The sequence below is a fragment of the Perca flavescens genome, chromosome 4 (assembly GCF_004354835.1).
Source record: "Perca flavescens isolate YP-PL-M2 chromosome 4, PFLA_1.0, whole genome shotgun sequence".
In the NCBI taxonomy this organism is placed as follows: Eukaryota; Metazoa; Chordata; class Actinopteri; order Perciformes; family Percidae; genus Perca; species Perca flavescens.
In genome coordinates, this window is record NC_041334.1 from 29150828 (window position 1) to 29165870 (window position 15043).

Here is a 15043-nt window from a genome sequence, read left to right on the forward strand (position 1 = left end):
CACTTTGAATTGCCCTGTTGCTGAAATGTGCTATACAAATAAAGCTGCCTTGCCTTGCCTTGCCTTCAGACCACCTTTGTATGGCACAGGTCGAAAACGTCTTCAGTGAGAGGTGTTTTAACTTTTCCCCCCACAGAAATCAATCGAATGATAAAAAAGAAAAGAAAAAATGCTTACTGTAGATTGGATAAACTTTCTTCATAAGTGAACTTGTAAACCATGCAGACTGGTCGCCTCCGTCCCCACCCAAAACCTGCAGCTCATTTGCGTTTTACCAGCGTATTGGATACATTTATTACAGATCACCCTCTCACTGAACAATGCTAACAAATTCTCAAGAAAGGGTGCGGCGGTGTCACAACTTTTATACCACGAACTTTCCGTCGATTGCGCCCTTCGCTGTCTGCGGACGCTTCAACTCACCTGCAGGAGACGGTGATTTCTACTTTGGTGGCGGGGATGTTGCCGGTGATCGGGTCGAAGTCGTACACCGATGACATGTCGTCTAGTTTGTCCATAACGTCTCCCTCTATCATCTCCATCGCCAGAGCTCGGGGTGGCTCGGGTGTGATCCGGGAGCCGCACAGCCTGGCCCTGACGGAGCGCGTCGAGTCTCCGGAGACTCCAGAAACCAGATCAGAGACCGGACGGCCTCCGGTCCGAGCGGGTGAGGCAGCCACTTCACAAATGTTGAAGCTGGAGAAGAGGGAGGGGGAGCACTAAGTGAGTGGACACCCGCGGGGGGTGGGGGGGGCGTGGGGGAAGCAGAGGCGCACTTGGTTAACTGTCCATATGCGTAAATAAAATCTTAAAAAAAAAGATAGGTAGGCTATCTGAGATTACTGTTGCGCCCTCGCCGACCGGCTGCACATCACATGGAGAGGAGAGGTAGACTCTCCGCGCTTTGTCTTCAGTCTGTGCGCACAGCAGAGCGCGTGAAGAGAAAAGGAAAGATACACTCGAACACACCCATCCTCCTCCCACACGGAATTACACTCAAGGGCTGGCAACACTACTCATGCCCCGGTGCTGCTGCTGTCGCCCTGCAACAGCCTCTGTGCTGCTCCCTTGGTGTTTGAGCGAGTGAGTGTCATGGTAATTTAATTACGTCCTTGTGCTTTTTAATATTAATGACTTGAGGTTTGGTGGGAAAATTAAGCGTAAAATCCGTCAAAACCATGAAATGACACTTGTGAGACCCTGCTCTTGAAGCACATGGTGCTGAGCGGTGGTTGCAAAGCTGGTGGTCAGGACCCCCAATGGGTCGCAGGAGAAATCTGAGGGGTCTCAAGATGGTTAGTAGGAAAGGCATATATCGCTATGGTTTACTTCTTTTAATGTTGACTTTGTATCCCCTCTGCGAAAACGTATTCATATAAATCAGTCTGAGAGGGAGTAATCACTTCAACTGCTCTCAGACAACAAGGGCTCTGAAGTAGATGCAGCTTTGTTTTAATGGGCTGACTTTGGAAGGGGAAAAGATTTTAGCACCACAGCAATGGACAGCTCCCAGAACAAACCATTCAGCTCAATAATAGGGGAAAAAACATTTTAACTTATTAGGTATGGAAGATAATTGTCTTGAAGCTGCATGTGGCACTGTAATTTCCTTTAAAGGATTTATAAAGTATCTATCTATCTATTGAAGAACCGGATGCCTTTCATCTGTGTGAGAGAGAGAGAAAGTGTGAGAGAGAGAGAGAGAGAGAGAGAGAGAGAGAGAGAGAGAGACAGCCTGCCTTGCTAAGTTCTACAGTGGCAAGGAGAACCGGGTTAAAAAGAGTCAAAACCGAGGCCTTCCTGGTCGGGAACGGCACATTCATTAATCTGCCGTCATAGAGAGCACGGAAAACTGTTTTCATTTGTTTTTTTCGCAGACTCAGCGCTGGCGGGCCGTAGCTCTTATTTAAGCGGTCAGTTCTGACTGATCCTAATAAATTCGTCCGGTCATTTGTCATCTGTAATATGAGATTGTATTCTGAACAAGCCGCCATGACAGTCTGTCTTTGAATTTCCGGAGAAACCAGACCCACGTGACACATTCGTCCAATCAGCTACCGGTTTTCATTTTTAGGTGACAATACAGATTAGCGCCGCCTGCTGTTATGGAGACGTATTACGTCTCGTCTCTTTGGTGTGTTCCGAGGCACTTTTTTGACCAACTTGGGGAGAGTAATCAGTCCAGCTGCCTTTTCTGCCGAGGGTCGGCCGTGTGGTCGGTGTGTCTCGACCTTAAGACTCCTCTCCCTGAAAAATGGCGTATGTTTCTATAGTCAATGGTGTAAAGCCGTAGTGTGGGTTTGGCTGATACTCACCTCGGGGGCTTAGCGAGGCCCGGTCAAAACTCCTGGTCCTTTGGTCTTTAGTCCACCAGTCTTGAAGTGAAATGAGGCGCACACCAGAGCTTTTCCTTTGGTTCTCACGTGATTTTTTTATTCAACAATCAGTGAATCATATATTGGTACAGCCAAACAATAAGAAATATATATTTAGCAGTTAAATCAATACAAAAGGCTTACAAAATTCAAAAACACAAAATACTGTGAAATAGTAAGAAAGTAGGGGTGATTACTTTTAAGGTTTCAGACAATGTACTGTGTGTGTTTAATATGACTGTAAATAGGTCACTTAGCACACACCACTGTCAGCTTGCTTATGTTTTCTTATTTTTTTATTTCTCTTTTTCTTTTGTTTTCGGTAAGCTCTACTTTCATTCAGTAGGCTTTGTCATTAAGCTGTACTATTATTCAGTAGGCTTTGTGGGAGAGATTGTCTCTCTAGAGCTTCTTTTCTGTGAATGCTCTGGTCCCACTCTGCTCCTTACAACTCTGAATTTTCACAATATGATATCTATCCATCTATCTATCTATCTATCTATCTATTACTTAGAATTCCTCATGGGGGAGACAGAAACTATGCACTATAGCTTTAAGAAAAGCAGTTAGCAATTAAAATGTGTTTGTGCTGATATTAATTACAATGAAGGAATTACATAGAGACTTAAAGGCCACCATCCATCATTAGCCTGTTGTATGTAGGTAAGACCTGTAAATCACATTGTAAAGAAATTATGACTGGTGAAACTGCCTGCCAAAAAACAGTGATGGGCTTGTCATTTCTGGATAACTACAGTTCTTAAATGCTGTGTGTGTGTGTGTGTGTGTGTGTGTGTGTGTGTGTGTGTGTGTGTGTGTGTGTGTGTGTGTGTGTGTGTGTGTGTGTGTGTGTGTGTGTGTGTGTGTGTGTGTGTGTGTGTGTGTGTGTGTGTGTATGTGTGTGTATGTGTCCTCTATCTGTTTATCACACTTGTTCTGACACTGTCTTTTCATGCATAAACAAAGGATTTACACGCATACATGAAATACACGAAGACACTATTGTCATAAATAACCAAATAACCAGATGTTGCCCACAGATTGCTGGTTGCATCAGGAAACATCACTTTTGACCAATTTGGAAAACTGCAGTATGGTTGATATTTTTGGGTCTATATGGAAACTGATGGGACCAAATGGATCTGCATACCAAGTAGCTCGTGTTTGGAGGATTTGAAGGCTGTGTAATGTTTCCAAGAATTCAAAAAAGTTACACAGCTTTAAAATCCTTCTAATGGGAAATACTTGGTGTGCAGATCTATTTGTTTCAATGATATTTCTTTAATCCAGCACCCATCCTATTGGGCATGTGTATTTGCATATTGTCTTTTTTACAGTTTTAATATGGAAACAGGGACATCAGGAATCATTGTACCTTTACTGTCTCTCTCTTACCCTCTTACTTACTGTCACATGCACATCACACACACCCACACACACACACACACACACACACACACACACACACACACACACAAAATGCACAGCTATATTTTCTTTCATAAAATGGGTGCAGAAGCACACAGCTCTTTACTGCATAGAGCACCTAGCATCTGGATTCTGGAAATCAATTTATACCGACACAGGACGCTTCTGCCTACACAGCCCTCCAGCTCAGGATCAGGAAAACACACACACACACACACGGAATCCTTCATTCAGATGTACGCAACAATGTGCACATATAAAGACGTCACTGAACGAACCATTAACGGAGATGAAGAGGCATACACATCTACATATACACCCTTTTCTCTACCAGGATGATTCATGTATTTTCAGGGTCCGCTGTTAAGTGTTGGTGAGCACATTATTGCAGATGTGCTAAGGAGTGGATTGGCGACAGCAGGGCCAGAGGAAAAAAAATGTAAAGAAGAACCATTACAACAGCTACAGTATTTGATACCAAATATAATTAATAAAAACAAGTATTTATTTCCATCCCTTCATCTGATTTGATCTTACGTAAAGCAAAAGGGAACTGATGTTGAGATCAAGTTATATTTTTCCTGGATATTGATAAGATTATTTTTTATGTTGTAATATTGCAGACCTGTCATCTCTTTATACAGCACTTTTTTTTTACATTTGTTGTGCACGATCATAGTCGGTCATAGTCATCAATCACAGCAACATTTAACCTCATAGGTGTTTAAATCAATACTGTTCTATCCATCACAGTTAATGTAACGTTAGTGTTGAGCACTCCTTCAATAGGAACCCCTCTGTAACAAACAGCACTCCAATCAACAGTTGGCAATTAAAAATAATTAACGCAACAAGCATGTGTTTTTTTTTTTCAGAACGGCCAGCAGACCAAACTATATTTGTCTGTAGCAGTAATGGTAAAATAATAAAAAACATTGGAAAGCAGTTGCTGCTGCCAGTTCCTAAGAAACTAAAAGTGTTTCATGCCTATTTCTGAATGTCTTAAGGAGCCAAGTTGAATGATCGATAGCCAATACCCTGTGCCTGGTGCACACTGGAGGATTTTCATATATTAACTCAGTGGTTCCCAAACTGAGCGCTCCCAGGGGGGGACCCAGCAATGCGAAATATAGATGAATAATGCATGGTTCTGCTGCACTGCTAGCAAATCATGGACAGGTTTGTGAAAGGACTACTAGGTAAACGTACTGTAAAGCAGACAATAAAGCTGCACCAAACGCCACAACTACCAAAACAAAGACAAAAAACATGTAGTGGTGACCACAATTCAATCTTTAATTGAAAATATTTTTACCTTCAAAAGGGGTGCTGTGCAGAAAAAGTTTGTGATCCATTGTCTTAACTGATTTTAAAAACATGGAAGACCACAGACACAATGACAGATGTAACCGTTTTTTTAATATATATTAATAATAAGGATGCACTCACCAATTCAGTCAAGACACAGGACCACCCACTTGGCGTTCTCCTGAACAATTTTAGAGTTGCGACAGGGACTTAAAACAACATGTAGGCAAACTGTCGTCATCAGATGGTTGCACTTGTGTGTGCGCTATGTTTTGCACTGGGGAAAAAAAAAAGGATGACATTAAACAAGCACTCATACTGTGTCCGTCATTCCTCCGAAGTTACTCAAAAATGATACGTTTTCTTTTCTACCGTCCATCTGATTGGAAGCCATGTTTCTGATTTACGCAACATCCGGTAGGTGACATTTACTGGCTCCGAGCCAGTCGGTAACATTAAGATTATATTTGTAAACCCCTCACACTACAGGATAATTTGGGCAGATAATCTGTTCAGACCAGCCTTGAATCGGAAACACCCCCGCAATTGTTGGGAGGGGCAAATCGAACCCAAACTCTGCAAATTATACAATACTATATAGTGTGGGGCCAGCATTACAAAACCTTGGATACCTCCTTTAAATGCTATTGTCATCAAATTGCAATCGACCAGGAGGTGGTCAATTCTCTGTACTGCTGGTCACATTAATAACACCATAGGGAATTCAAATGTCCCTTTTCCTCCTTCTCCGTCCTGTTCTCTCGGCTTCCTGCAGTTTCCTTAGAACTAATTACTGTGTTTAGGCTTATTTGCGTCTTGCTGTCCCGAAATATCGCCTTTCTGGAAGTAATTATGCAAAAACAGACAAATGCTCTGTCAAGCAAGTAGAGCTCCTTACAATAAAATGAGTTTTTTCCCTACACACCCTGGAGAATAAATACATTTGTTTACTTCATTAATCATATTTACTCAGTTTATTTAAAATTTTTTCAAAAGGAAACATAACTAAATTCACTAATTAATACGTGTTGGATGTCCAAGGCCTATTCCTAAATAAAGGGAAGTGGTCTGCAAATACTAGTTACACAGGTAATCTGTTGGTCTTTTCAGCCAGCCTCTGACGCACACTTTTAAAAAGCAGTCATCTCTTTCTTTAAATTTGACACCAGCTAACTACAGTATGTCTTTCTCAAACCTTATATTGTGGCTGTCGGAGGAGGTAATGAAAAGAATCAGCGGTTAAATGTAGTGCATTTTTCTCTTGATAGACAGTATGCCTTCTGCTGTGTAGGAAATTGTGTTGTATTTCATTTCTTAAAGAAAATTCTCCCACAGCAAGTGTGTTTTGTGGAAAATCTTTCTTATTCTCATGTGTAACTGGCTGAATGAAGATGACATGATTTCATGCTGAGGTATTTCTAGGACAATGACAACTACGACAAATACTTCTTCTAAAAAAACAGCAAACTTCGGATTTTGGTGTCATTACTAAGGCTTTTCTTATCAATGAAAATAGAGAAAGCTATGTCTTAAAATACTTTTGCAATACAAAACATCCCGCAAAAAAGTAGATTAAAGGAACACGCCAACTTATTGGGAATTTAGCTTATTCACCGTAACCCCCAGAGTTAGACAAGTCGATACACACCCTTCTCATCTCCGTGCGTGCTGTAACGCTGTCTGACGGCTCCAGCATTAGCTTAGCCCAGCACAGATCCTGCAGGTAACTGGTTCCAACTAGCCTACTGCTCCCAATTGTGACAAAAGTGACAAAATAACGCCAACATGTTCCTATTTACATGTTGTGATTTGTAGAGTCATAGTGTGTACAAAATACAACGTAACATGAGACACAGCCGTCTTCTAACTGTAAACAAACCAGGAACTATATTCTCAGACAGGCTTGCTGCGAGCATATCACTCCGCCCAAGTACTATATTCTTCCGCCTGAGAATATAGTTCCCGGTTTGTTTACGGTTAGAAAATGGCTGTGTCTCATGTTACGTTGTTTTTTGTACACGCTGTGATTCTACAAATCACAACATGTAAATAGGAACATGTTGGCGTTATTTTGTCACTTATTCGGAGCAGTAGGATTACTGGAACCATTACCTGCATGTTCTGTGCTGGCCTGATATCGCTGGAGCCGTCAGACAGCGTTACAGCACACACGGAGATGAGAAGGGTACGTATCGACTTGTCTAACTCTGGGGGTTAAGGTGAATAAGCTAAATTCCCAATAAGTCGGCGTGTTCCTTTAAGGTCCCAATGAGCAAACTGTTCATCAGCCCCATAATGAGTGATGTTTTATGCTTAAAACAGCACTGGGAACAGGCTTTTTAAAGTAGAAATGCTTAAAGTTGTAATTATTACCGCATTTGGTGCATCTTAAGCGAACCCCAACAAACTGATGATCTATGATTGAGCTGGATTTAATCTGACGGCTGAGGCTTTGTCCTTCTCTCTGCTTGCTGTAGAAGCATGTGGGTACCTCACTTGTACCCTGTGGCGTAGTAGGGGGTTTGATAAATCCCAGTTCAAAAGGGCCACATGTTTCCTCCCAGAGTGTAATCCTGCTCTGTGGCCGAGTTGTTTAATCCAGAATCAAACTCTCCTGAGGTGGCAAACATCACAGCGAAGCCTTTTATGAATTATTTCTCTGAGATCAACAAACAAAGCGACAGAGGGACCCATGGAATAACACGCGCTCATACAAACGGTATTTATGGAAGGCCCCAGCAGCCTAGGTGGCTGATTGACTTGATTAATGGCCCAGCGCCCCCTCAGGCGGGAGCAGCTGGGATTAAAAAAACTGGATGTTGGATTACAGCTGCAAAACAATAATAAAAATAGCCAAATTTTTTCTTAGCAGGTCTACAGTCGATGGGCTCAAACTAATTATGAACTCCTTGATTCAACACTTGCTGCTGCCCTTGATCAAATAAGTAGCTACACATCCAAAAGTTTTAATGCTGCAGTAGCTTCTCTGCTGTGGGGAAAGTTTACTGCTAAATCCTCCAAGAACCCTGCCTGGGATCTGTACTGGTTGAGTTTAAATTCTGAAAATGAAGTGAAAATGATTTGAGACTGAGCAGCAAAGAACTCCCTACAGGAAAAGTTTCCACCAGGGACTTTTTAAAAAATCAAGAGAGAGCAATCTGTTCATTGGCTTCTTAATGTCACCACATTGGACAGTCTCTCTCTCTCTGTAACTCTGGCACAGCTACTCATTGCCTTCATTCAATTATTTTTGCCTCTTACTGCCCCTTTATGACTGTGGTTATGTCACTGTTTATTTTCATTATCAAATATTTTGTTAGACCTAGTTTGCAAGTCTCCAAAAACAACAATAAATACAGTAATATTTGTAATATAGGCTGACTGCTTTTACTTTTATTATAGACTGGCAACATGTCCATGGTGACATACTTCTTACCCAGTGCATGCTGGGATATGCCTCACCTACATTATCCTACTTTAAAGGTATAGTTCCGTATTTGGGAAAATATGCTTTCTTTCTTGCTTTGCTTTCTTGCCGACAGTTAGATGATGTCCGGTCGCTGAGATTTTCTGGCTCAACCAAGAAATAGTTCTAGTATGTAATGTCATGTCATTTTTACATTGCAGTTCTTCACTGAGCCCAGCAAAGAAATAGTTACAGCAGGTAACTGGTTGAATATATTCATTCATTCATTCATTCTTAGAGGCAGCCTACTGGCATGGGGAAGTTTTAGCAGAGCCTGGCTAGCTGTTTCCCACTGTTTACTGTCTTTATGCTAAGCTAAGCTAACCATCTCCTGGCTCTATAGCTTCACATTTGGTGTACAGACATAAGAGTGATTGTCGATCTTCTGGACTTGTTAGAATCTTCTCATCTACCTGCAAAAAAAAGCAATTCAGCGTAGTTCTATTCTATAACTATTCTATGTATATATTTATGAAACAGAATATTATGTTTAGTAGATTAAGTGCCCTAAAAATATAAAGAAATTAACAACTTAAACGTGATGCTATAGACACGATACATAATATACAGTATAAAAAGCCATATAGTATGTCATTTGAAACACTACCCACCAGCAAAAAAAATAAAGAAGCTAATCAGTTATTCAAGTTTAGTTTTTCAGTTATTTTTTTAAATGTACTACAATGTGATTTTATTCAGTTTTTTTATTTATGTTTTTGCAGCATATTACAGGTATTCATGGATGGTTCTGTAAATCACTGTACTGTACTGGTCAATGTGCGTCTACAAACTTTAGAAGAAAGGCATATGTGAATGTAAAGTTCAGGTTTTTACAACATAATACATTTATGACATGTTATTCAGTTCACACAAGGACACTTTGATGTACAAGAACAGTTTTATTAAAGAATACTCTCTGTGGCTTTTGTAAAATACACATGAAAGAACAGTATAATTGTTTTTGATAGTATTTAAAAAGTAATTAAAAATAGTTTTAAAGGAACACACCGACTTATTGGAACTTTACCTTATTCACCGTATCCCCCAGAGTTAGATAAATCTATAGATACCCTTCTCATCTCCCTACGTGTTGTAACTCTCTCTGGCGCACGCAAATAACGTCACATGATACACAGCCATCTTCTAACCGTATACAAACTGGGAACTATATTCTCAGAAAGGCGAAGCACTGCTGCACCTCTGCTCCTCACCACGGGGCTTCTCAGGTGCTGCGAGCAAATCACTCCGCCCAAGTAGCAGAAGTAGCAGTGCTTCGCCTTTCTGAGAATATAGTTCCCAGTATGTATACAGTTAGAAGATGGCTGTCTCTCATGTGTCGTTGTTATTTGTACAAGCTGTGACTATACAAATCACAACATGTAAATAGGAAAATGTTGGCGTTATTTTGTCACTTATTGGGAGCAGTAGGCTAGATGGAACCGGTTACCTCCAGGATCTGGGCTAAGCGAGGCTAGCGGTGGTGGCGTCAGACAGAGTTACAACACGCACAGAGATGAGAAGGGTATGTATGTATAGACTTATCTAACTCTGGGGGATACAGTGAATAAGACAAAGTCCCAATAAGTCGGCATGTTCCTTTAAGGAGTGCTTCATGTCTTAGACGGTAACAACTGCCAACTGTCCTGATAAGGAGCACAGGAGGTGGATAATGTTTGACAGGACTTTTGTGACGACGGCTCAAAGGTCCAAGTGTGTTTTCCTGTCAGATCCACCTTCACACTTCAAACGGATTTCTGTCAGTGGGGGAGTGTAAATCTGATCCGGGTGAGTGTGTCTCTGAAAATACTTTTGCTCAATAATTCAGTGGATTTTGCTACTACTTTCCAACATATGTTCAATTGCTAAACCCAAAGGCTTTCTAGTGTCTGGGAGCATCCTGTCTTCAGCATCATGGTGGAATTGGCCTTCTACCCAGGGGTGGCACTGATGTATTTTTTCGGAGTGATGAAAGCCACACAGGACGATCGGGTGGAGCTGGATGACCGTGCGTCGATGAACGTGTTCTGTCTGTTCGTGTTGGCACAGCCGCTGTGTCTGGTACTGGGAGGATACACTGGCATGGCTACATACCTCCTCACAGCTTTAGTCTCGTACAACTTCCTGCCTTGGAGGAAGACAAAACAGCCTGCGAAGGGAAAAGAATCCAAAAAGAAGACAAAGTGAGAACAAGAAACGTACACTGTATGGAGATGACAAGACAGTGGATTCAAACAGGTTGTGAAAGTAAATAATATTTAGAGAATATTTAAAGAATAAGCATTCAATGTGAAAATCTTATATGAATAAATGATTGTGTTGCTCAACCATGCAGTAGTTATTTAACCTGTTTACACAAGGCTGCCACGGCTCCATTTCTTTTGAAAAGGGAATAATTTGTAGCCAACTTGGTGGCTCCTTCCATTTCAGCCAACAACACATATTTGTGTGTGCATCAGAAATACATTTGGGAAAATGTGGATTTTATGTACAACGATAAATATTTTTATGTGTATTGAAAATATTTTGTGGAGAGTCATTTATACATACAGTTGTGTTCAAAATAATAGCAGTGTGTTTAAAAAAGTGAATAATGCTCAAAGTCCTTAGAATAGCTTTTTAATTCCATAATATCAATGTTTGTGTTATGCCTTTACAGAATGTGAAGAAAAAAGAAATATTAGGCTGTTCAAAAAAATAGCAGTATTTGCATTTTTCTTTACAAACTCAAACATTTACTGTATAAACTGAAAAATGTCTCAAGGGTTTGCTTTACTTTGAATCACTGCACTAATATTTAGTTGCATAACCATTATTTCTGAGAACTGCTTCACATCTGTGTTGCATGGAGTCGATCAACTTCTGGCACCTGTGAACAGGTATTCCAGCCCAGGATGATTGAACTACATTCCACAATTCCTCTGCATTACTGGGTTTTGCCTCAGAAACAACATTTTTGATGTCACTTATGGGACTGAGGCCTGGGAATTGGGCTGGCCACTCCATAACATCAATCTTGTTTATCTGGAACCAAGACTTTGCTCGCTTACTGGTGTGTTTTGGGTCATTGTCTTGTTGAAAGACCCATTTCAAAAGCATTTCCTTTTCAGCATAAGGCAACATGACCTCTTCAAGTATTTTGATGTATTGAAACTGATCCATGATCCCTGGTATGCAATAAATAGGCCAAACACCACAGTATGACAAACCTCCCCATAACATGATTTTTGCACCACCATGCTTTACTGTCTTCACAGTACTGTGGCTTGAATTCAGTGCATGATCTTCTTTTATTTTCCTGGAGCTGATCATTGGTTGAGCCTTTGCCATTTTGGCTCTTCTTCAATCCATTCGAATGGTAGTTGACCGTTTTTTTCCCATGTCGTTCAGGCTTTGGATGCCTTTTCAAGGCATTTGAAATGATTTTGGCTGAGCAGCCTATAGTTTTTTGCACTTCTTTATATGTTTTCCCCTCTCCAATCAACTTTTTAATCAAAGTCCGCTGTTCCTCAGAGCAATGACTGGAACGACCCATTTTGCTAAGTATTTCAGTGTGAAATGCACTATAACCAGCATGCACAACATTTGTTTCCTTCCTTCCTTCCTTAAATATGGGCCATAATTGACGCCTGTGTCTTCACAGAATCAATCACCTCACTAAGTGAACACAACACTGCTATTATTTTGAACAATTACAGACTCGATTACACAGAATGAGCAGCATGCATGTCATGACTGTTGGGTCTGTTGGTTTTCTATGACTCAACAACACTTACTAGTAAATAATTTACCATGTAGAAATATCACTTCTACCAAAAAAATGGATTTATGAGGTTAGTGATGTTGGACTGCTATTATTTTGAACACAACTGTAAATCACAAAATAATTTGTGAATCCAACTCAATGGATACCTAGCTCAACATGAATATGACTGACCATTAAATGAATGAAATATCAAACACATTATACACATTCATGAGCATTGCCTGCAAATTTCACCCACAAAGACATAATTATTACTCACACTTGGGAACAAAAAAAATCTGCATTGTGTTTTTTAAAATTATTATTATGCACCGTATATTCATGAATGACTGTGTCCCTCTGATGTGCTTAAACCTGGTAGTGTGGAGAGTGTGATTGTGTGCTGTGTAAAACCGGGCTCAAAGAGAGAGTGTATGGGATTAGACAGTGTTATTAAAGTCGATAGTCCGAGGCTTTGTTCAGTGGTTGTGCAGATGTTCACTGTGTGCATCTGAAAAACAGCTGGATTTTTCTTTATTGAAGATGCTTGTGACTTCCCTCAGCATTAACATCCTCTTTGAGTTCATGTTGTATGAAGTAATTTTATAGGCCCCCACAGTATCGCACACTCAGTTTTCTTACTATAAGCATGAATTTATGTAGCGTAAATAAGGTATCCTATTGTCTCAAGCATTCGCTACAAAGTTTGCATTTCCATTGTTATTAGCTTCGAAATCCTGTTTCAAAGTTATAAGTCCACGAGAAAATGTTTGTTCGATCTCCTATACAAGCTGTACATGTGCAGTATGTTCTCAGTTCACCTTTCTTTATTGTCATGTCAGTGGTGCTGCCTTTTGCATCCTCCATTATTTAAAAATATTATAGTCTGCCCCTCCTGACCCTCTACTGCTCATTTACTGCCTTTTTTTTTAGAGCATTCTTCTTATTCCCCTGCCAGTCCTCCTACATCCAACTTTGTTTCCATGATGCTGCTAGTTATCTGTCTACTAAATGTATTTGTCTGTTTCAGTCTCTTTGCATAAGCTGATCTCATTAGCATTATCAGACAAGAGCTATATTTACCAATCAACAGAAAAGGTATTTTACATCCATAAAGTTACAAGCTAAAATTGTTACTGGATAATATACTGTCTTTTTCTTTTTATGACCGCTTTATCATTGTTATTTCAAGTTATATGGGGAAATGATTTTCAGGCAAACATTACATTTTGGACTGAAGTGGCGACAGGTGATTAATTTTCCATTTTCTGTTTGGGGAAGGTTTTTAGGCACTGTTTATTCACTTGAGCACTTAGCAAAACATTTACTTTCTATTGTAGTTATGTACTCTACTAAATCCTTTTTTTTAAAAGATTTTTTTGGGGCATTTCAGCCTTTAATGGAAAGAACAGATACGAAAGGGGAAAGAGAGGGGGATGACATGCAGGAAACCATCACAGGTCAGACTCGAACCCTGGACCTTCTGCATCGAGGAATACACCCATGTGTGGCTGCTCTACCGACTGAGATAACCCAGCCACTACTTTACTAAATCTAGTACCTGCACTTATGGTATTGTTACCCGCATTAGCTTTCAAGAGAAGTGTTAAGCAAGCTGTAACTGATTAAAAAAAAAACATTGGACTCATAAGTAAGGTTAACAATTAATTATGGCAATATTATTTCTAAAGAGATGTTTTGGCTACATAGTGGCAGCAGAAACAACCTGTAAACCAAAATAAATAATGATTTATTACATTACAATGATATATTACATATATTACTGACATTGGCATCCAAAGTAAATTGCATTATTTTTACTATTATTGGAGTTAAATTCATTTTGGTTTACTCACTAGTAAGCATAATCAATAGGGGACATTTACTATTCTCTCTGGGTATTTGGCTGAACTTCAAATTGATTTTTACAGTTACAAGGGAATTGAGAGAGTAGGACAGAGATTGATGGATCAGCAAGTAAGAACAGACTTACTGGAGCGTTGTCGTGTAATGAAACAGACAAAGACATTCAAATGGAATTTCAGGAATTTGTCATATTGAGAGAGCAGATGGAGCACATATAGCTGGGACGTGATAGGGTTTGTGTATGGATGTTTATTTGTTTGTGACGGGCATCTTCAAATGGTTTTTGCCTCCTTGGAGAAGTTAATGGCCGTCGTACATCACAGTGCTTGTGTCTCCCGTCGCGGCTGGGACATGCGCAGCCTGACACAAGTTAATGATCAGAGTTTGCAAGGGGAAATGAAGATGTATGAGTTTTGAGTCGGTTTCTCTAGTCTCTGAAGTAGAAATAAATGCATCTGGATGAAAAACATCTCCCCATGCCTACATATCATCCCTTACAACCGTTTTGCCCGTTTATTCTGAATGATCAATATACTCCTTGTCCATCTGCATGGTAAATGATCAATTTCTTTCTCAGCTGCTTTGGTCTTAACATTAGACAGAGGAGATCAAGAGCTAAATGTTTTAATCTGGCAAAAAGCTGGGTAAATACACACAAATCCCAATCAATCTGATTAAAAAACAAATCCCCTTAAGATAATCACAGGAGTGTGATCTGGTGAAAAAAACATCTCTCCTCATTTTTTCTTCATGATCCAAAGCACAATATGAAGTAAGTAAATCTAAATTATTCACACCAGAAAACACAAAAGACGGTGGTTTTTAACTTATTTATTTTCTTGAGGGAATGTTGGATCC

At 40.1% G+C, this 15043-nt stretch overlaps 1 protein-coding gene across 1 annotated transcript in view; it reads right to left on the reverse strand.

Annotated features, from left to right (window-relative positions):
• The window catches only part of cpne5b (copine Vb), a 136358-nt gene extending 135668 nt beyond the window's left edge, over nt 1–690 (reverse strand). The window contains exon 1 of the mRNA XM_028576783.1: nt 424–690. Within this exon, the coding sequence (XP_028432584.1) occupies nt 424–542 (119 nt within the window). The 5' untranslated portion in view covers nt 543–690. The remainder of the gene's footprint in view (nt 1–423) is intronic.
• Nucleotides 691–15043: the final 14353 nt, after the last annotated feature.